The 22,339-nt window shown below is 55.5% G+C and overlaps 1 protein-coding gene across 2 annotated transcripts in view; it reads right to left on the reverse strand.

Annotated features, from left to right (window-relative positions):
- LOC122895882 (mitochondrial import inner membrane translocase subunit TIM16) overlaps nucleotides 1–22,339 on the reverse strand; it is a 64,751-nt gene that overhangs the window by 34,959 nt on the left and 7,453 nt on the right. For both annotated transcript variants that reach the window (XM_044233656.1, XM_044233653.1), the window contains exons 5-9: nucleotides 21,826–22,009; nucleotides 18,970–19,046; nucleotides 8,077–8,127; nucleotides 2,706–2,792; nucleotides 2,157–2,239 (exon numbers count right to left, since the gene is read on the reverse strand). In XM_044233656.1, coding sequence (XP_044089591.1) covers nucleotides 2,157–2,239; nucleotides 2,706–2,792; nucleotides 8,077–8,127; nucleotides 18,970–19,046; nucleotides 21,826–22,009 — 482 coding nt within the window. The remainder of the gene's footprint in view (nucleotides 1–2,156; nucleotides 2,240–2,705; nucleotides 2,793–8,076; nucleotides 8,128–18,969; nucleotides 19,047–21,825; nucleotides 22,010–22,339) is intronic.

The following is a 22,339-nucleotide window of genomic DNA, read 5'->3' on the forward strand; positions in this document are numbered from 1 at the left end:
GTGAGCAGGTAGGAGCCATGACAGAAGCCTCTGGGAGGGTCGGCCCTGGGCGCTCCCTGGGAGATGACAGGGAGAGGTGTGTGCCTGATCCCCGGCCCCCCTAGCTTTTAAAAGAACACTCCCTGTTCTGTTCAAATTGAGAGGGAAAATCTGTAAAACAGAGAAGAAATTGAAGGGGTACAGTGGAACTCCATGGCTGTCCCCGCATCTGACACCCGGCATGCTTCCCATCTACAGTCCAGATCACTGAGCAGAGCTGACACCCAGGGGAGCCCGAGGGGTTCCACCACCACACAGGACTGGAGAGTCCCCACTCCCCTGCCAAGGGTGTGGCCTGGCAGGGCAGGGGCCAGGCCTGGGGGATGGAGGGGGTGGGACACGGGTCTGGCCACCCATCTGGGAGTGATTTGAGAAATTCCAGGCCCTGCTGGCCCTGCGAAGCTATTCTTAACTGTTGTAATTACAGGGTCAGCCTTGGCCAGTGGCACCATGGGGTCTGGGCATCGTTAACTCCTCCAGGGGCCAAGCTGGGGATGAGCAGGGGCTGCTCTGCGGGGGAGGGGGACCCATCAGGGGCCAGGGGTGGAGCCTGGAAGGCAGGAAGTGGTGGGAGGAGGAGCACTTGATGACCAACCCTGGGTCCCCTCTCCAGGCTGGGCCAGCTCCCTCCTTTTGCGGGGGAGCCGGGTAGGGAAGAGATGGCCTGGCCTGGGGAGGTATGGAGGATGAGATATGAATGCAGCATCAGGCCCAGGGGCTCTTATTCTTTCAACAAAGGGGTCCCTTGTGACTGCCCCCTCCAAATCCCCAGGGCCCAGAGTAAGCAGAGGCCTTGCACTATGTGGTTCGAAAGCACTGGATCTCACTCAGCTTCGCCTTCCTCATCAGCAAAATGGGCCTCACCAGCCCCCCAACCTCTCTCGGGTTTGTAAGAAGTGATGGGAGTGGAGGGTCACTGCCACCGTTAGCCCTTCTCTGGCAGATGCCCTGGCAAGAATTCTTATGGCAGTCAGGCTTCTGTGCCCTCGAACATGGTCCACGCGACTCCCAGAGCTTGGACAGATCACTAGGCCTTCTGTGACTCAGTTTCTCCAGCCATGAAATGGAAGGGGAAAGGGCTGGACAGACAGCCAAGAATGAAAACCCCCTCTTGGTTCTGACCTTCATAGGTACCTGCCTGGGGAGCAGGTGGGGCTCCCAGAAAGCCCCTCCAACACTTGTGACTGAGCAGGGCAGAGGCTTCTGAAAAGGAACCAGGCCCCCAGCTCCTCCTACCCCAGCCAGGATGGTCCCTCACTCCCAGCGCCTGTTTCCTCAGCTGTGATATGGGGAGTCATCTCTGACAGCCTCCTGTGCCTAAGCCACAGGGAGCCCAGGCCCCCTGCACAGAGCTGGCTTGGCCAGTCCCCATGGCTCCATCACAGACCCCCCCTGCACACACTTCCAGGAGGATGGAAAACTGAGGGGCACTTGCAGTCCCAAGACACTTGGGCACACCCACCCCCCCCACCACACCCACAACCACCAGAGACAGGCGTGTGGCCAGGGCTGAGGAGGTTCCATAAAGCCTGTCAATCCAAGGCCTGCCTCCCTCTGTCCCTTGTGCCTGCAAGCTTGCCAGCCCGTCTGTACCCATATCACCCCATGTCCACCCTGCCATCTACTGAAGCTTTGGTCTCCTTAACCCTTGGCACCGCCAAAATGGCCCCAGCAAAATCAAATAAGTTCCCACGCTTCCCACCCATGTGTCTGCCAGGTCACGGTCCCTGCCCCGACACTCTGAAAGCCTGCATGAGCAAGGGCCCCTGCTGTGGCTGGGGACCGGGTGAGATGGGGTCAGGAAGTTCCTCTGCTCCGGCAGAGTGGCCTCGCCCCCACAGGCCTGCTGGAAGAGCCTTGAAGTGCCACGACCGGGTTTCTTCTGCAAGACCTTGCAGATGAGCTTGAGCCCCCGACCACTTGGGTGATGAGCCCCTCACTGACAAGGTCTGGGCCGGGCCAGGCTGTGCCACCCGCTTGGGCCCCTCCACTCCACAGGTGGCCTTGCCATGGCACAGCAGAGGCCCTCACCCCGAGTGTCCACTATAGGCTTCAAGACATCATTCATGCCCTTGACCCTCCCGCGAGCCCAGCCCCAGTGTGGCAGCTGCTCCTACCCGGGCGAGGTGTCCAGGCTGAGGGAGGCGAGGGCGCTGGAGAAGTGCCGGGTGTCCCAGAGCTTCACTTCCCGCTCCCGCATCTGCATGGAGAGGGCAAAGAGGGGCTCAGAAGGGCCCATCCCTCATCCCCCTGGGCTCCCTGGGAAGCCAGCACCTCAGGACACAGCCTGGCACAAGGGTACTTGGCCCAGAGCAGCCCTTGGAGGGTGGGGGGGAATGAGTCATGCCAGGGAGGGAGAATTTGGGTTTTCATGTCCTGCCCCTTTAAGGACCCCTAGGTGACAAGGGACACGGGGGCGGTTCTGTCCATGGACTCCTGGGAGTGGGGGGGGGGAGGCTGCCGCAGTTCCCAGGGTCAGGCTTAGCTATTGCGAATGGAATCTGCCAGTTTTCAGCAGCTGGAGGTCCCCTGGGGCTCCGAGACCCGGCCGCACACAGGGCCGTATATGGACAGGCCTAGAGCTGGCTGGACACCCCTCACCTCCCAGTGGGCCTCATCCCTACCCTCTGGGTGTGGGTGCCCAGCCCATCTGGGAGGAGCCCTACCTGGTTGAAGCCAGTGGACACAAGTTGCTCCTGGGTGCCCGTCCACGCCAGCCGACCATCCTTGCTGTTCCTGTGGGCCTCCGTGCTCTGGAGGAGACAAAAGATGGCGCTGCGCCGCTGGGGCCTCCTGGGGTGGGCCACCTGCCTGAGAGCCCCACGGAGGGCAGGAGGGGCCAAGGTGGTGAGCCCCAGCGGCTGGGGGACAGGGGAGGCCTAGCGTCATGACAGGATGGACCCCAGCCTCACCTTGGCTGAGGACAGCACCGCAACCAGAGGGCTGACCTGGCACCAGGCTTAGGCTCAGTGCCCCTCTTCCAAAGGGGACAGTAGGGACTGCCTGGTCACAGGGTCAGGGTTCAGGGTGGCAGCACACCCTTGTCCTTCCAGGAATCCCAGAGGAGGCACTCAGTGGCCAGTCGTTATCCCCAAGTTCTGGGGATCCCCATGCTTTCAGAGACCCTCATTTGTGAGTGGGGCTCACGTTCACAGGGCTATCCAAGGACCGACTGACACTACATGCGAGAGGGACCGGCTGACTGCAGATCACGGGAGTGTGAGCATCACGGCCACCTCCTGACTGCCAGGGCCTGGGGAGAGGGCCTGGTGCCAAGCTCTAGGGAATGGTCCCCGGAGAGGGCAAATAAGTGCCCCTCCTCGCTTTCCCCCAGTGCAGGAGCTGCCAGCACGAAGACTTCCTGAGCCCCAGGAGAAGAGGCGAGTTCATACCATAGGCGGCCCCGTCCCCAGGGCCCGGGGTGGGGGGGAGAGCCCAAGGAGCAGAGGGGGCCCAGAGGAAATGCAAACAGCTCCCTCCCAGTCACCTCGGCCCCTGGAGCCTGAGACCAAAGACCCTGTTACCAAAAATAGCTCACCCCAAACTGTGGCCAGCTTCCTCCAAGCTTCCCACGATCTCCTTGGGAATGAATGAGGGAGGGAGGTAGCCTGGGAGGAGCTGGCCCAGCGTCCCCTCCCCAGCCTGCGGAGGCGGACCCCAGCGTGGGAGACCCTGGAATGGCCCATGTTGTTCAAGGGGCTTTTCTCATTGCTCCCCTCCCCACTCGGCAGCCGGCACAGGAAGTCAGGGCTGCAGCCTGAAAACCAGGGCCCCACACCCCTCTCCACATACGAGGGGCTGTGGGGCCAGAGCTAGGTCAGCCATGCCCTGACACCCTAGAGGCAGTGGTGTCACACAGGCCCTCCCTTTCACTGGCGTGCAAATATCCGAGGCGCACAGCAAACCAGACCGCCGGCAAAGCGTCATGTGTCACTCATTCGTGCACCAGACCTTGCGAGGTCTCCCCAGGCCAAGTCCCATGCTAGGGGCCGCGGCGGGGCAGGTGGTTCTCGGATGCTTCTCTCATGGATGGTCACGTCAGTGGGTGATGCGGGGCTGCTCAATCATAATACGAATGTTCGAGCAGCGTTCTCTGCTAGGCACTGGGAATATGTGAAAGTAGAGTGGGTCCCCCGCCTCACTGAACACACAAGCTGGGAGACGGAGCTGAACCAAAGAGAAATCCCTATGTCCCTGCACGTTACTGTAAGTGCCGGGAAGTGAAGGTTAGGGGCCGCGGCTCTGGGTGAAAAGCTGCCTGGTGACGGCCTCCCCCCAGCATGACAGCTCTACGCCTCTGTGCCTGTTCCCTCAGCTGGAGAAGGAGCCGAGTAATGGGACCACCCTCAGAGAGCTGCTGTGGGAAGGGTTAACACTGGTGAACGCCCAGGGCTTGTCTGGCACATATCCCATATACATTTTCTTAAAAAGCCTGATAACGGAGTACAATAAAAGTATAATAGAGGGAAGGAAATTAAGGTGACATGTGAGTGAAGGCAGGAAGGATCAGCAGGCGTGAGCCAGGCAAGGGGGCCAGCACCTGTGATGAGTGGGGACCTGGGACCTGGGGGAGCAAAGAGGCCAGCGCCACTGCAGGGGGCAGGAAGTGAGGGAGAGGAGTTGCCCCCAAGCCTGCAGGGCATGCGGGCTGCAATGAAGCATTTTTCATTCAGTAGCACGGGTCAGGGACAGAATCAACCTTGGCCTGTCTCCCATCTTCCTATTTTACACATGGAGAAACCAGAGGCTCAAGGAGAAGACACCTGCCTCAAGTCACCTAGTAAGACAGCTGTCAGCTCTCTGAGCCCCCTGCCCCCTGTGGGCTGGGTGATTGTTCCGTGTCTGTGTGAAAGGGACCTGAGGTGACAACAGATGAGGAGACTGAGCAGCAGGTAGAAGCCAGCAGAGCTGGGACCAGGAGGGGCCCCAGGTCCCAGCTGCCTCCCACCACACACCCCTGGATGAGCTCACACCAGGGGACCCAGGCTGCCCACAGGGTGGTGATGGGCAGGGCAATGGTCTCTGAGGACACTGAAGGCACCAAGGAAGCTGAGATGAGGCAGGAGCTCAGCCTGGGCACAGCATGCCCACTGTCGGCACACTTGGCTCAGTGTGCCTGGGAGCCACAGGAGGCCCTATGGAATGGGGCTGGGTTGGCCTGGGGCTGGGTTGGCCGCTGACCACCTTCTCCTTCCTCTGTCCCCAGATCATTAAAATGATCTGTATTTTAAAACTGACAAGTTCTTCTTCCCTGACCTGAGCGGGACTCAGGGAGGAGAAGCCCTCTCTCCAGATGCCCAAATTCTCATTCTCCGGAGCAGAGGAGAGGTTTGGCTGGAACTCGGGCAGTCTGCCACCCTGAAGTCCCAGCTCTGTCACAGGAGGCTCTAGGGGAAACTGCTGGTGGTAATCCCCGAGGCCTGCACGCCAGGCCTCGGGCTTTCCCCCGTCACAGGGGTGGCCTTTGTCCCAACAAGCAGCAGAGCACCCTGCCCAGGGAGAAGTCCCTCAGTCCCCTCCTGTCTCCCCACCACCTGGCCCCAAGGAGAGAACAGGAGGGGCCGACTGCCCAGCACAGGGGCGCCAGGAGCAGGCACATACCTGGCATTCCAACTGCGGTACAGCCAAGTCCCCCCTTTGTCACCAAGGCAACGCTTGCCGTATGGGGCAGGGCAGCTGCAGGAGCAGCGCAGGGCCCCGGGGATCTTTTCTGGTGTAAGACTCCCACCACCCACTCATGCCCCTCCTCGGCCAGGCTCAGGTCTACCAGCCCACGCCAGAGGTCAGAGGACTGACCCGAGGCCAGTGCTGAAGTCTCACGGCTCCCTGGACAACCCTTCAACCATAGGCTGCTCCATCCCTGGCACACCCATGGCTTCAGGCCTTGGCCACCCCCACCCAGTTCCCGACAGGGAAGGGGTTGCAGCGTCCAACAGATGAGCCCGCCTAGGCTGCCCTGCTGTGCCCCTAGGACAGAATGACCAAAGGGCCAGTTTTATAGGACAATCGTGAGTGTGGAAAAAGACTGTGTGTGCCAAGGGCTCAGGGTATAATAAATGCAATCTAGATATAAGGTGGGGGATGGGGAACAGGAGGGAGTTGCCCAAGCATCTCCCAACTCAAGCTCAGGTCACCCGGGGCCCAAAAACGACAGCAGGGGGAGGACTCCCCAGGGTGCCCCCCCCAGCTTCCAGGCTGTAGTGACAGCCCCTAGTGCATCCTCCCTTGACCCCCCCTCAGCTGCACCCCCCTCTCTAGTGGGGAAGAAGGATCTCAAAAGAAGGCACTCCCAGAAGGTCTCTCCCCTGAGCGGGCCCCTCAGCTCACACCGACCCTGGCCGCCAGCAGCAGTTTTCCTAATAGAAGCCAGGTGTGGGCCAGATGCCCTGGGCGGAAGTGGGGGGCAGGGCCACGAGGAGGGCAGCATTCCAGGCCCTGCTGCCCCCGCACCAGCACCAGCGGCAGAGCCCAGGCAGCATCCCAGCAGCTGGGAGGGGGTGGGAGCCACCCACGCTCTTCCCAGGTCTCCTTGGCCCAGAAGCCCCATTCAGGGGGGCTCCCTCCTGAACCAGATCCTCTCCCCATTCTTCTAGAAACTTGGAGCCCTTTGGACGGCAGCCACTCGGTCTCCACCTCGGCACCATCACTGTCTACCCCACCACCACTTGCTGGAGGAGGCGGCAAGAAAGGAAGAAAATGTTCAGGCCAGGAGAGCTGGCCCCATACAATGCCCAGTTGGGGCAAGAATGGGGTACCATGCGTGGTGCCCCGGGGCCCTGAGAAAACTTGAGGTGGAGGGCCTCAAACTCCCTCCTGCAACCTGGGATGCCCCCTTCCGAGCAGAGGCTTGGAGGTCAAACACAGAAAACTCTAGTGGGGTGCACTGCTCATACCCCACTGTCCTGGGACACGGATAGGCGCCACCCCCAGCCACCGGGCCAAGCTCCCCGGGAAGCAAGGCCACGGTGGGCTGGAATGGGGGCGGGGGGTGCTGAAACCACGCCTGCCAGGCTTGGTCAATACAGGACCTCCTTTTGGTCTTCAGCCGGTCAGAAACAGAACCAACTAGGCTACCGTGGGCAAAAAGTCACTGTGGCCTACGCGATGGGGATCCTGCGTGTGCGTGTGTGAAGGCACATGCTAAAGGTATGGGGCAAGGCCCCACACCCCTCGCTACTGCTGACCAGGTTTAGGCTGGTGAATGACCCTTGACCCCAGGTAGGGAACAAGTCCTAGAGATGGAGACAGGGTATCTGGGAAGGGCCTGGGTTTCACTGAGGAGCTCTTCCCCTGATCTTTACCTTCCTCAGGAAAGAAGCCTCCTCAACCTTCAAGAAGAATTTTTCAAAACTGTAAACCTGCTTATCTCACTTTCTGCTTAAAACTCTCTTAACGGCTTCCCATAGCACCAGTGATAGGCCCTTCACCACATGCCTGGTACTGAGCTGATGTTGAATGAATGAATGATTCCCCAGTGGCTCAGTGGCTGTAGCATGAACCCAGAACCCATCACTCAGCACTCAAAAGACCCCAGGCACCCCAAGCACCATCACCGACAGAAACCAACCATGCTCAGTGCCTGGGTCCCCCAGACCCCAAGTACAGAATGAAGGTCCATTGGCTGTGAGGCTGGAAGAATAGGGGGTGGGCGGCTGTGTCTTTCTGGTTCTTCCAAGGCTGGCCTCTGCCAACTGTGCCAGGATGAGCAGGGAGGCATGAGGGTCTCAAGGAAGAAGAGGAAGCTGGAGTCTCAGATTAGCTTCCTAAAGCCACAGGACGCCTCCACTAAGGCCTGTGGACAGCCAGGCTGCGCCCCTCCCTGTGATCCAAGCCAAGTCCTCCCAGGACCCAAAACATGTTTCCCAGAAAGAACTTTTGGTAGCAGGAGCCCACTCCAGGTGACCCCTACACACCCATCAGGCCTGGGCCAGGGGCATGGGGTGTGGCAGAATCTCTGCTAAGAGGCGGAGCCTACCCCCACCTATACCTGCTGGAGCCACTAGGGCCTCAGCCCAACCCCCAGCCCACACAACTCACCTGGGAGGCCCCTGGCTTTGTTCTGGGGTCAAAGATCCGCAGCTGCTTGTCCTGGAAAAGAAGAGAGGAGTAAATAGAGAGTGTACTTGGGACAGGCAGGGTCCTTAGAGGCCAGCCTCTCTCCCCTACCCACAGGCTCTGATGGCCCCACCTCCTAGTACACAGGGCTGCCATCACGCACCAGGGGACCCCTCCCCAGCCTGGCTCCTACTTCTCACTGCAGGGGGCAGGCCCCCTTTCCTGCCCCAGTCACCCACACCAGAGAACTCAGATACAGGAGTTCACATTTGCTGAGCACCTACAATGCACCAGGCCTACTACACGCATGATCTCTCCCCATCTTTCCAGCCACCTCATGAAGTGGTGCTATCACCATGACCCCATCACAGATGGAGAAAATGAGGCCCAAAACCAAACTCTAGACTACCAGCTAGTAGATGCCTGGCCCTGCGTTCAGCTCAGCCCAGAGGAGCACAAAAGATGATGTCATTTCTACACCTAAAGAAAATGGTGACTAACCAGGATAGCAAGTTTACACATCCCAACCATCACTCGTCATACAGCTACTGACTCAGATTACCTAAGGCTGGAGACAGGAATAGGTAAGACATATACATATACACATACACATACAAATATATATATATACACACACACACCAAATGAAGTGCTCATACCACGCAGAAGGACTCTGTTCCCTTGGAGTAGTGGGTGTGCCTGTGCAGAAATGTACACGCATAAAGGACTGGGGGAGAAGGGGGGCAGAATTTACATCCACTGACTACTTACAGGCTTGGCCATGACCAATCGTTAAGTGCTACAGGGACGGTGGAGAATAACGCAGATGGTGTGATTCTGCTGCGGCAAAAGTAAACAAAGATCTCTATTTGACCACATTCCTGTAGCTTTTGCAAGTTTGCTGAGCAAGGAGAAAGGTCTTGAACAGCATGGGTTGGGTGTTAGTGCTAGGGATGGGGAAGGTGGGGGGTGATCAGCTCTTCTTCTTTTCATCTTAGCACAGTTCCATTTTGCTGCATTCAGCATGGACTCATATTTTCATATTTTGAAAAACAACGACCCAGCGAGTAACAATCGGAATTTGAAATGAAAAACACAGTACCACTTACACCAGCATGAAAAAATGCGAAACACTTAGCTATAAATCTAACAAAATACGTACAAGATCTATGGGAAGGATATTACAAACCTCTGATGAAAAGAGTCAAAGAACTAAATAAACAAGAGAGTCCATGTCCATGGATAGGAATATAATCAATAATCAATAATAGTGATCAGTAACGTCAAAACGTCCCTTCTTCCCAAGTTGATCTACAGATTCAACAAAATCCCAGTGAAAACTCCACCAAGTTATTTTGTGGTTATGGACAAACGGATTCTAAAGTGTATACGGACAGGCAGAAAATGCACGGTCAACACAATCCTGAAGGAGAAGACCAAGTCGAAGGACAGACGGGGCCCAACTTGATTCTAAAGCTCTGCTAACCAAGACAGTATAGTGCTGGCGTAAGGACAAGAGATCGAAAGAAGAGAACAGACAGCCCAGAGCCAGAACTCCACAAATACAATCAGCCAATATTTGACAAAGAAGTGAAAGCAATACGTTTGAGAAAGGATGATCTTTTCAACAAATGGTACTAGAAAAACTCCACGTCCACATCCAAAAGGATGAATCCACACAGAGACTTTACATCTTTTACAGAAGTCAACTCGAAAGGGATCACAGACCTACCTGTAAAATACAAACCTATAAAAGCTCTAGGAGATAATACAGGAGAAACTCTGGGTGACCCTGGATTTGGCAAGGGCTATTTATTTACTTTTAATTCACTTTCTTTCCTTTTTCTTTTTTTAAGGCTTTTTTTTTTTGAAAGAGAGAGAGAAAGAAAGAGCGCTTGCAAGCTGGGGGAGGGGCAGAAAGGGACCAACATGGAGGCAGAATGAATCCCAGGCAGACTCCGCACTGAGCGGAGTAGAACCTGACATGGGACTCTGTCTTCCAACCCTGAGATCATGACCTGAACCGAAACCAAGTATTGGACACTTAACCAATGGAGCCACCCAGGTGTCCCTGGCAAGAACTTCTAATTTTTTTAATTTTTAATTTTTTAAAAGATTTTATTTATTTATTTGAAAATGAGAGAGAGCACGAAAAGGAGAATGAGGGAGACGCAGACTCCCTGCTGAGCAGAGAGCGTGATGTGGGACTCGATCCCGGGACTCCAGGATCATGACCTGAGCTGAAGGCAGTCTCTTAACCAAATGAGACACCCAGGCACCTGGCAAGGACTTTTTAGATACAACATTGAAAGTATGACCTGTGAAAGATAAAACTGGATTTCATTAAAATCATACACGTCTGGTCTACAGAGACACTGTTAAAACAATGAAAAGACAAGCCACAGACTGGGAGAAAATACTTGCAGGCACGTATCTGAGAGAAGACTTGTATCCCAAATATACAAAGAACATTTAAAACTCAAAAATAAGAAAACAACCCAATTTAAAAAGTGGGCAAAATGGGGTGCCTGGGTGGCTCAGTGGATTAAGCCTCTGCCTTTGGTTCAGGACATGATCCCAGGGTCCTGGGATCGAGCCCTGCATGGGGCTCTCTGCTCAGCGGTAAGCCTGTTTCCCCCTTCTCACTCTGCCTGCCTCTCTGCCTACTTGTGATCTTTCTCTCTGTCAAATAAATAAATAAAATCTTTTTTTAAAAAAAGTGGTTAAAAGACCTGAATGAACACCCCACCAAAAAAGACACACAAAATGAAAAGTGAACACATGAAAAGATATTTAATATCACATCTCATAGGGAATTATAAACTTAAACAATAGTGAATTACCACGCCACACCTATTAGAATGGCTAAAATTTTTAAAAATGGTATCATCAGATACTGGCAAGATTACGGAGAAACAGAAACTCTTATTTGCTGATTGGAATACAAATGGAACAGCAACTTTAGAAGCCAGCCTGGCAGCTTCTTACAAAGCCAGAAATACTCTTGGGCCGCCTGGGTGGCTCAGTTGGTTAAGCGTCTGCCTTCAGCTCAGCTCATGATCTCAGGGTCTTGGGAGATCCTGCATGGAGCCCCACATTGAGCCCCTCGTCGAGCCCCGCCTCAGGCTCCACGCTCAGTGGGGAGTCCGCTTGCCTCTCTCCTTCGGCCTTTTCCCCGCGCTTGTATGAGCACACGTGTGCTCTCTCTCTCTCTCTCAAACAAAATATTTTAAAAGGAACTTATGCCTGTGTAAATGTTGAGGACACTTTTTTTTTTTTTAAAGATTTTATTTATTTATTTGACAGAGAGAGATCACAAGTAGGCAGAGAGGCAGGCAGAGAGAGAGAGAGGAGGAAGCAGGCTCCTTGCTGAGCAGAGAGCCCGATGCGGGACTCGATCCCAGGACCCCGAGATCATGACCTGAGCCGAAGGCAGCGGCTCAATCCACTGAGCCACCCAGGCGCCCCTAGGACACTTTTAAAGTTGCAAAGAAGTGGAAGCCATCAGCACGTCCCTCAACAGCGGAAAAGATCAGCTGTGGTGCATTCACACAATGGAATACTCTGCAGTGATAAAGAGGAGGACTAAGAGGCCAAACCATAAAACTTCTAGAAGAAGGCCTAGGTAAAGAGCTTCACGATGTCAGATTTAGTAATGATTTCTTGCACAGGACACTAAAAGCACGGGGAACAAAAGCAAAAACAGACAAGCGGGACTACACCAAACTTAACTTTTGTTCCTCAAAGGATGCAATCAGCAGAGTTAAGAGTCATCCAAAGGGAATGGAGAAGACGTCAGTAGATCATGTCTCTGATAAAGGATTAGTATCCAGAACAAACGAAGAATTCGTACAGCCACAAAAAAGTTAAATAGCTCTCTTTAAAAAACGGGCAAAGGACTTGAACAGATAATTCTCCCAAGGTAGACCAATGGCCAAGAAATATACAAAGAGATGTTCACCATCACTAATCGTCAGAGGAACGCAAAGTAAAACCACAACGCGATGATCACCTCACACCCGTTAGAATGGCCCCTGTCAAAAATTCAGGAAACAACAAGCGTTGGCGAGGACTTGGAAAAGTGGGAACCCTCGTGGTGCAGCCGCTGTGGAAAACAGTGTGAGAGTTCCTCAAGAAAGTAAAAATAGAATTCCCTTATGACCCGGCAATTCCACTGTGAGTACCTCCCCCAGGGAAGTGAAAAGAGGATCACGTTATCATTCACAGCACTCACGGCAGTGTTCTGCACAACGGCCGACAGGTGGGGGCTACCCGAGTGTCCTCTGACAGAGGAGTGCGCAAACACACGTACAGGGAATATTATTCAGCCGGGAAAAAGAGTTCCCGTCCCATGCCACAACACAGACGAACCTGGAGGACATTATGGTAAATGACACCAGCCAGTCACAAAAAGACGAATAGTATATGGGTCCACCTATGGGAGGTGTCTAAGCAGGTCCACATCACAGATATGGAGTGGAGAATGGTGCTTTACTAAAGGCGGGGGCTGGGGGGCGGCAAAGGGAAGCTGTTGTTTAATGGGTGTGGGTATGGGGTTTCAGTTCAGGAGATCTGCTTCACAGCAATGTAAGTAAACTTCACCTAACTGTCTACTTAAAAAGGGTTAAGACAGTAAATTTTATGATGTGTTTTTTACCACCATAAAGAAATAGCCGCCAGCCCACCAAAAGACAGGAAACGCCCATAAATGTACATTACTAAGTGAAAGACGCCAATCTGGAGAGGCCGTATGTTGTGTGATTCCAGCAGTATGACATTAGGGAAAAGGCAAATCTCACGGAGATAGCAAAGGAGTTGGTGGTTGCCAGTGGTTCGGGAGATGGAGGGAGGGATAGGGGTGAAGCCCAGGGCACCTTGTAGGGCAGAGCAGCTCTTCTGCACAATGTTGTCATGTAGATGGCTGATGTCCTGCACTTGTGGAAACGCCTACAATGCAACACCAAGAGTGAAGCCTCTTGTAAACTCTGGCCTTTAGTTCATGTGGCAAAATTGGTTTAACCATAACAGACACAGCATCCCAACCAACATGAGACCAGATGGGAGGGGGACGGATATGGGAACTCTTGTACTGTCTGCTTGGTTTCTGCCTGGTTCCAGCCCAGGTGCTCGGGAGGCAGGGCTGCAAACAGTCCGTGCCCAATACTGGACTCTGCAACCCACAAGTGGTCACGGGGAACTGCGGAGAGAAACTCAGACCTGAGACGAACCTCCAAGGACAAGCAGAGCTTGCACTGGGAAGGGGAAAGTATTCACAGGAAGTGGAAATGCATGAACGAAGATGTGGAAGCAGGAAGTTGTTGACATGTGACGTGAAGGGGAAGACAAGGCCAAGACTAGGTGGTGGGAATGGAGGGGGCGGTGGGTGAGAGCACAACTGGAGAAGGGGGGGGCCAGCCCAGAGGCCTCGAAAGCCCAGCCTCCCCTGGCAGACCAGTCCCAGGTCTCCCTGATGCACCTGGAGGGATCCCAGGGCTCTTGGGTCACTCCTGGTTAAGTGCCGTTCACTGAGCACTTGCCCTGTGCCAGTGGGAAGCAGGCCCAGGCCAGGAACCAGCTGACTGTGCAGCAGCACCAGTCCACGCCACTCCACAGCTCTGCAGGAGGATGCGATGTCGAGACAGACAGAAGAGGACAGAGAGACACACAGGACCAAAACAAGCAGAAAGAACAATGAAACATGGAGCAAGACGGTGAGAGAGGACCCCTAGAGATGGAGGACAGAGACGGGACAGCAAGAGGCAGAGAATAGGGAGAGACAGTGAGACTGTGAGAGACAAAGGATCTTGAGAGATGGTGGGCAAGACAGAATGCCTCTTTGTGGTGCCGGGCTGGCTCAGTCGGTGGACTGTGCGACTCTTGAGCTCAGGACTGTGAGTTTGGGCTCCACACTGGGTAACACAGTACGTGGAAATAAAATATAGGAAGAAAGAAAGAAAATATATTGGGGAACCTGGGTGGATCAGTGGGTTAAAGCCTCTGCATTTGGCTCAGGTCATGGTCTCAGGGTCCTGGGATCGAGCCCCCGCATCAGGTTCTTTGCTCGGCAGGGAGTCTGCTTCCCACCACCCGCCCCCCCCCCCGGCTGCCTGACTCTCTGCCTACTTGTGATGTCTGTCAAATAAATAAATAAAATCTTTTAAATAAATAAATAGATTAAAAAGAAAGAAAATATAGAAAGGAAAGAAAGAAAAGAGAAAGAAAGAGAAGATGCCTCCTGGCAGCAAAGGCTACTCACTGCCAGCTAAGCAACAGAGCCCCATGGAGAGCCCGAGGGCCTGGGTTTGGACACCAGCTCCACCACCTACGGGCTCGGTGATGCGGGCAAACCCCTGAGGCTTAAGAGGATCACTGATGGCAGCACCTCTCATGGGTCAAAGTCCCAATTCTTGCCACACTGGGTACTCCCCAAAGGCAGCCCGGCCAGCAAATGCCAGAGCTCGACACTGGATCCACACCAGGGGTCACACTTGGCGCCAGAGACTGGGCCATGGCAGGGGGGGTGTAGCACTGGGCTACGGAGGGGCACATACCCCTGGGCTCACAGGCGCGACCAGAGCACGCCCAGCGGGAGCACAGCTGGTTGGACTATCTGTGAGGCCAGCGCGCCCCCTAGCGGCTTGCCTGCCTTTCCCTTAGTGGGAAGAGCTGGGAAGGGAGCAGAAGGGGCTTCTGTGGGACCTGGAGGGAATCACAGGTCCTGGGAGGCAGAAGCAGACAGCCAGGTGGGAGACAGTGTGCAGAGCAGGAGGCTCTGGGAGGAAGCAGAGTGTTTCCCACACCCCACCTGACTCAGGCAGCGCTGTGTGTAAACCCAGAGCCAGTTTGCAACCGCTGGCAAAGGAGGGCGCAGGCTCCTGCCTGCTGAGGGCGGGCCCCCTCACTGGCTCCCTCAATGCTCAGGATGAGCCCATGGGCACCTCCTTTTGATCTGCAGTCACGGGTGGCCTCCCCTTCTGCACCAATCCCCATAGGTTTTTGCATTTGACACACCCATCCAGGACCCTGAGGATACCCCTTAAAACAGAAGCGGGTGGCAGTGAACGCAGGACTCTGGTGCCCCGAGACAGTGAACACGCAGGACTCTGATGCCCCGAGACAGCGCTGGCAGGTCATGAGAGTGGCAGTCACACCTTGCTAGGCCAGCGTCCCCTCCAGGACGCTGCACCCTGACAACAGCATTTGTAAGGTACTGTGTCCCCACAGGGAAAGCCCCTAGGTCCAGGAACAGCGTGGAGAGTGGGGGCGCTGGGGGAGGGCTCCACTCCAGGGACCCACTCGGGAAATCGGCGTTGTTCCTCCCTACAACTTTAGGTTCCCTGGGTCTAAAGGGGACGCAGAGTTCCTCTGCATTGAGCTGTGGCCTCACCACACTTATTCTTCCTCCAGGGACACCGGCAGGCAAGAAGCTGAGTCATCACACTAACAGGAAGGGGCAGGACACAACAGGGCTTTCTCAGCTGGATAGCTCTTCATCCCACCTTACCCTCCGAACTAGGTGGTAAATGGGGCTCCGATCCCTGGGGAGAGGGGCTGGACAGCTCCTGAACACTTCCTCAGTCAACCCTGCACACGAAATCCCCACACCTGACAGCCTCTTGCCCACACTCTGGGTCCTCCTCCCCATCCACCATACCCTCCTGGAAAATCACGCCTACCTCCTCCCCACGAATGCTGTCTGTCACCTAACCACCAAGGCCTGACTCCAGCACCACCCCCTCTCCCGGGAGGTGCAATGCTCCTTACCATTTCCCCATGTCCCATCCTGTCCCACCGCCACGGTGCCATCTGACCACGCCACCCTCTCATGCCGCATCCCCCACACACCACACCCACTGCTCTCACCTGGCCTTGTACTTGCCCTCAGCCCACCCCACCTCCCATGGACTGTAGCTGCCTGCAGCTCCTCCTGTGGACACTCCACACCCGGCTGCCGTCTAATGCAGCAGAAACCCCGGGAGACATCCCTGCGTCCTAATCCATCTTTATGGAGCCACAGCGAAAACCGAATCAACCACGCTGGGCTGTGAGCTCTGTGAAAGGAAGGTGCCTTTCCGACTGCTCCATAGGCACCCCAAGAAACAAAAATCTATATACAAATATATTCAGACGTTACAACCTATGAAACAAGAGAGAATTGGTAAACTTATACGATAAGGTATTTTGTACGTTTGTTCAATTACTGGTGAAACGGAGAACGCATTTTTATGCAGAACAGAAAAGGCAGGGTGGAGAACCTGGAGGCGTGATCTCCACACGTACAGAGAGACATGCCTCAGAAGGGATCAGAGAGAGAGATGTCAAAACGGTGACTGGGACAGCCCGTGGGGGGAGGATCACAGGTGATAGTTTTTTCTTTACTTTTCCACTGCTCTCTCAAGTTAGTGAAACAAGTACGAACGACTGCACTTTGGTCACCATAAGGCAAGAATTTCCCGAGACCATCTCCTTCCGTCCCTCCAGGTCTCCTGTGCGCCTCTCTCTCACACACACCAGCAAAGGGTGTGGAAATGCAGGAAAGGGAGGGCTTCTCACTGGAGGGGGAGGTCCCAACCCTGTCCCCTCCTCCTCAGTGAGGGCAGGCCCAACCTCATTGTCTCTGGGAAGCCGTGCTCTCCTGTATGGAGCCTGAGTAAGAGAAACACAGCGCCTTCCAGCAGGGGCTCCTTAGGGGCTGGCAGCCCCATGGACCCCAGAGCATAGGCCAATGTCTAGAACCTACTGTGTGATGAACTGAATGGGGGGAAAAGCTGATTAAAAAAACTGGGGGGAAAAAAAAAACTGGGGGGGTGGTTATGGTGCCTGGGTGGCTCAGTCAATCTGAGCATCCAACTTTTTTTTTTTTTTTAAGATTTTATTTATTTATTTGACAGATCACAAGTAGGCAGAGAGGCAGGCAGAGAGAGCGGGGGAAGCAGGCTCCCCACCGGCAGAGAGCCTGATGCAGGGCTCAATCCCAGGACCCTAGGATCATGACCTGAGCCGAAGGCAGAGGCCTTAACCCACTGAGCCACCCAGGCGCCCCAGCATCCAACTTTTGATTTCAGCTCAGGTCATTATCTCAAGGTCCGAAGATCGAGCCTTCCATCCGGCTCCCAGCTCAGTGTGGAGTCTGCTTGACATTCTCTCTCTCCTTCTGCCCCCCTCCACTTGTGTACACTCTCACTCTCTAAAATCAGTTGATAGTCTTAAAAAAAAAAAAAAAAAAAGAAAAAGAAAAAGAAAAAACCTGGGAAATGGGTGTTCTGAGAAAGCACAGAAGTTTGTAAACAGGATCCCCAAGTATGGAGACCCCACATTTTCTCCGTAAGAGGAGCAGCCCCCCGTGCCTCCCCCCGACAGCTAGCCGCCAGAGGAGCCTTTGCAGACTCTGCCATCCTTCATGAGTGGCTCTAAGACAGAGCACATCCCCAGAAATCCCGAAGATCACCCATCTCCCCAAATCCGACAGATACGTGTTATTCACCCCTCAGCAGACTCTTCCAGGGGTCCCAGCCACCTCCCTCGGGGACCCTGTTGCCCTGGGCCTAGGGGCATAGACTGTCAGCCTGTCTCGGCTTCTTTCCTGCCACAGGGTGGCTCCTTGCTTCTGCTGCACAGATTCTGACCCTTTCTCCAGGCTCACTCTACCACCCTCCTCTCTCCTGCTCGGGGGACACCCCTCTTTCCCCTGGTAGGTGTCCTGCAATGCAGATGCCACCTGTCCTCCCACCCTCAGCTCACACGGATGCCCAGAGCTCCAGTCTATGACATTCCAGGCCCCCGCTAGCCTAGAGGCCAAGAATTACCCCTAAAAGCTCCCTGTCTGGACGGCAGGCCTCCCCTCCAAACTGTAACCCTGGAACCAGCCTCATGACCCCCCCAAACCTCACCCCAGCCCAGCACCAGTCCATGTCCCCTCCATGTCCCCCAATCCTCTCTGCATCAACCCATCTGCCTCCCCTAGGAGGTGGCCTACCAACTCTTTTAGGTACCGCCCATCCCTATAATGTTCTGTCCACACTGCAACTGGGAAGCTTTCAAAATACCAATCTGCTCACCTCACGCCACGGCCCCTCTCTGGCTTTAAACATCCCAGGGTCTCCTGTTGCTTCTACGGTAACAAGTGTCATCCTGTGCACGAGCCTCCAGCCTCGCCCACTGCTCTCTGCCCCCAGCCCCTTCTAGGCCTATACCTATCGCTACTCTGCCCAACTCTCCCCATCCAACCCCAGTAACCCTCCCTTCCCGGGCCCATGCCTGAGACCAAGCCCCCGGTCTCTCAATCAGCTCAGAGCTCCTCGTGTCCCTCTCTCAGAGCCCTGTCACAGTTCACACTGATCTCTTCATCTGCATGATGCCTTAGGCCATGTTGGTTACTCTCACTGGCAGGGGACCCGGTGAGCACAGGGCCTGGCATCAGTGAGGACCCAGAGGCCTGCTGACTGCATGTGGGGGCCGGCACCATGCCCTGTGCATGGCTGCTGCTCGACACAATCCTCTGGGAAGGACAGTGGTGTGGACAAAGCACACAGCAGTCCGATGAGGTGGGCTGAGGATGGAGGGGAGCCAAACACAGACACCAGGGTTGGGGGTGGGGCTAGCACGGGACCTAACTTGAGCCCCGATCTGATAGGGACCCCATCCCTAGTAGCAAGGAGGTGTGAGGGTTTCCAGATGCAGATGTGAAGCCGAAAGTGAGAGCAGCTAAGGTGGGGAAAGGAGATTCACAAATGCTCCTGACCTAAGCGCTTTCCTGACCGGTAAATATCGCCAAGCCCGCCAGGGACAGCCCAGGACATGCGCTCCCCAGCATGATATCCCCGCACAGAGCCGGCACGCCTCAGTCCGTACCACGGGCATTTCCCTGAGACTTACCTTGCACGTTGTGCCCACCAGGGCTCCGTCCCGGCTCCAGACAACACCCTGCACCAGGTCCCCATGGGCCGCCAGCTCTGCAGAGAAGCAGCAAGGTCAGGAGGGGGTCCAACGTCTCCCCACGCTGTCCCAGGCAATGGGGCACCAGGTAAGTGGGCACAGGAGGGCCCAGCTCAGGGTGGTGCCCAGGGCGGAGGCAGCAGCTGCAAGCTCTCTCTTGAGTGGGGGGAGCAAGGCCAGCATCTTCCTCCACCATCTCCCTGCACTGCGCCTGGACTTCTTTCTTCAGCCCTGCCCACATTGGGCCATACTTCTACTCTAAAACCTTCTGAGCCTCCCTGCCCTCGCTCAGCCCAGCTCTCATGTCCCACCCAGGCTAATGTCCAGTCATTCACCAACACAGCCTGACTGAGTCACACCAGCTCGTGGCCAGGACACACACATTCCCACCCCGGGCCTCTGCTTGGGCCATCCTTGCTCCTTCCCCAGCGTGACAGTTTTAAAAGACGCCCACGAATTATGGGATGCTCATTCTATTAGAGGTTGCACGGTCTCCCCACAAAAAGATGCTGGGATGCCTGGCTGGCAATGTTGGAAGAGCATGTGACTTCTTGATCTCAGGGTTGGGAGTTCGAGCCCCACACTGGGTAGAGAGATTACTTAAAAATAAATAAATAAATAAACTTAAAAGGAAAAAAAAAGAAAGATGCTGACATCCTAACCCTCAGTACCCATGCCGTACCTTTCTTTGAAAACAGAGTCTTTTTAGAAGATCAACTTAAGCTGATATCGTTCAGGATGGGTCCTAGTCCAGTAGGACTGGTCCTCGTGAAAGAGGAAACATGGACGCACAGTCAGACGTGCACAGGGAAGAAGACAGGGAGAAGACACCACATACAAACCGAAGGATGCCTGAGGGCGCCTGGGACAGACTCGCCCTCATTGCCCTCAGAAGGTGCCACCCTGCCCGGACCCCTGGGTTCCAGACTTCCACTCTCCAGACTGTGAGACAGGAAGTCTCTGTGACTTGAAGTCATCCAGGTTGTGGTGCTTTCATTACGGCAGCCCTCGGGCTCTAAGGCACCCTCTCTTCCAAATGTGGAGCCCCATTCCCTCCCCCTTGAGTGGAGCCGGGCTTAGTAACTCGTTTCTACTGAAGACAGTCAAGAGCACGTGGAGGCGTGTGACTTGCAAAGCTGGGCCATGGAAGGCACTGCCGCTTCCTCCCTGCTCCCTGCCCCGTGGTGGTCCACCAGAGGCAGCCAGCCTCAGGCTGTGGGGGCAGCCCAGGGAGGGGCCCGGTGGCGGGGACTGAGATGTTCTCCTCACAGCCAGCACCGTGTCTGCAAACCCTCTGAGAAGCTGAGCCTCCTGCCTCAGTCAAGTCTCCTGATGAGGAAGCCAATGTCTCGGTCGCAACCTCGTAAGAGACCCTGAGCTGGGACCACCCAGCTGAGCAGCTCCCGAATCTCTGACCCTCAGAAACTGTGAGATAATAAATGTTCATAAATATTCTAAGCCTCTATGGTCTGGGATAATCGGTTCTGCGGCAGCAGATAACCGTTCTGCCCGGGCTTCCTCCCCCTGGGACTAACCCAGGCCCTGCTGCCCACCTGCTCCATGGGCTGGACTCCGTTGTTTAACCTCATCTGCGACATGGGAATGGCAGCGGTGGCCTGTGGAACCACTGTTAGCAGGAAGGCCTCAGCACTGTCCAGGGCTGGGAGGGCTCGAGACACAGCAGTTACAGCTGGGTGACCCCCTGCTGACAGACTGCCTGGTGACCGTCCCCTCTGCTTCAAAGGCCAGACCGGTCTCCTGGATGGTACCAGGAGCTGGGTAATTCACAGTACCGGCGGCCCTCAGGTGCCCCCTTGGTCCCAGCCCCAGAGGTAGGGATCTCACCTCGGTGAGCCTGACCCATGCTAGATGCTCCCCAGACAGCTCTATAAGGCAAGGCTGTCCTTTAGCTCTCGGAGCCCTGTGTCTTTGCCCTAAACAGGGCATGCGTGTATCAGGGCCTCGGCAGAAATGACACCGGGGCATCACCACAGAACGCCAGGCCTCCTCATGGGTCAAGGGGTCACAGCCATTCGCTGAGGAATCTGACCCAAAGCTGTCATCATCTGTGCTGGTCTGAATGTTTGTGTCCCCCCCACACTGAAGCCTAACTCCCGCTGGGACGGGGTCTGGAGGCAGGGCCTCAGAGAGGTCACCGGGTCACGAGGGTGGAGCCTCCCGAGCCGCATCAGTGACCTTATAAGAGGTCCTGAGAGCCCCCTCGTCCCTTCTGCCAGGTGAGGACAAAGCACTGGAACAGCCATCGGTGACCCGGAAGCAGGTTCTCACGAAACACCGAGTCGGCTGGCACCCTGACCTTGGACCTCCAGGCTCCAGAGCCACGAGCAATGAATTCCTGTTGTTTGTTTGTAAGGCACCCTGGCTGCGGGGGCAGCTTAGAGCAGCCAGACTTGGAACGCACCAAGACAGGCTCAGCCGTGAAAACCAATGGAGAAGCCTCGGGGAAGGGGCTGCAAGACAGCAGAACCCTCGTCTGGCAGAGAAGCAGCCAGAAGTTTGCTTTCAAAACTGAACTGACATACCACTCAAGAAGCAACACTAAGAAAGGTACTTGGGCATACGGAGGAAAAACAATTTCACGAAATGAAAACACATGCCTACAGGAAGTGGGACGGAGCATTTGGGATACGTCTGCTAGACTCTCACCAACTTTCCTATCACTGACACATGAGACGTTAACACGTATCCTGGAATTCACGTTAAGGAACACAGAGGGCGACAGTGTGCCATCCAGACGGAGGATGCCCAGGGGAGGGTGGCCAGTGCGGCCCGTACCTGTGAGGGGCTGCTGCTTGGCCACGTCCCAGAGCTTCACGGCCGTGCCCGCTGCACTCACCAGGACGCCGTCAGCGGTGGGATGGAACTGCAGCCCATCCACCTGCACGGGCTCCGGGCCCAGCACCAGCCCAGGCACCGAGGGCAGCGCCTGGCCAGTGGCAGGCAGGCGCCACAGCTTCACCTGCAGGAAAGAGGAAGTCCGTGAGCCCAGGGGGTGGTACTTGGGCACAGGGACCGTGTATCCCATGAGAAGACAAGGTAATCCAGCCCAAGATTGCAGCATGTCATCGGGGGTGCGGGTGGGGGGGAGGGACAGAGACACGGGGCAGGGGCTCTGGTCCATCCCTTCCAGTGTCCCACACCACCCCAGCTCTGCTCTCCTCAGGCAGCCCAGCAATGGGACAGCAAGTCAGGGCCACAGCTCCTGCCAAAGTCATGGGAGCATGCTGGAGCCAGTGTAGGCTGTGGAACTGAGGCTCTGGGCTAACCCAGCTCTGGAGGCCTGTGCAGG

This window comes from Neovison vison, chromosome 14 (genome assembly GCF_020171115.1).
Source record: "Neovison vison isolate M4711 chromosome 14, ASM_NN_V1, whole genome shotgun sequence".
Lineage (NCBI taxonomy): Eukaryota > Metazoa > Chordata > Mammalia > Carnivora > Mustelidae > Neogale > Neogale vison.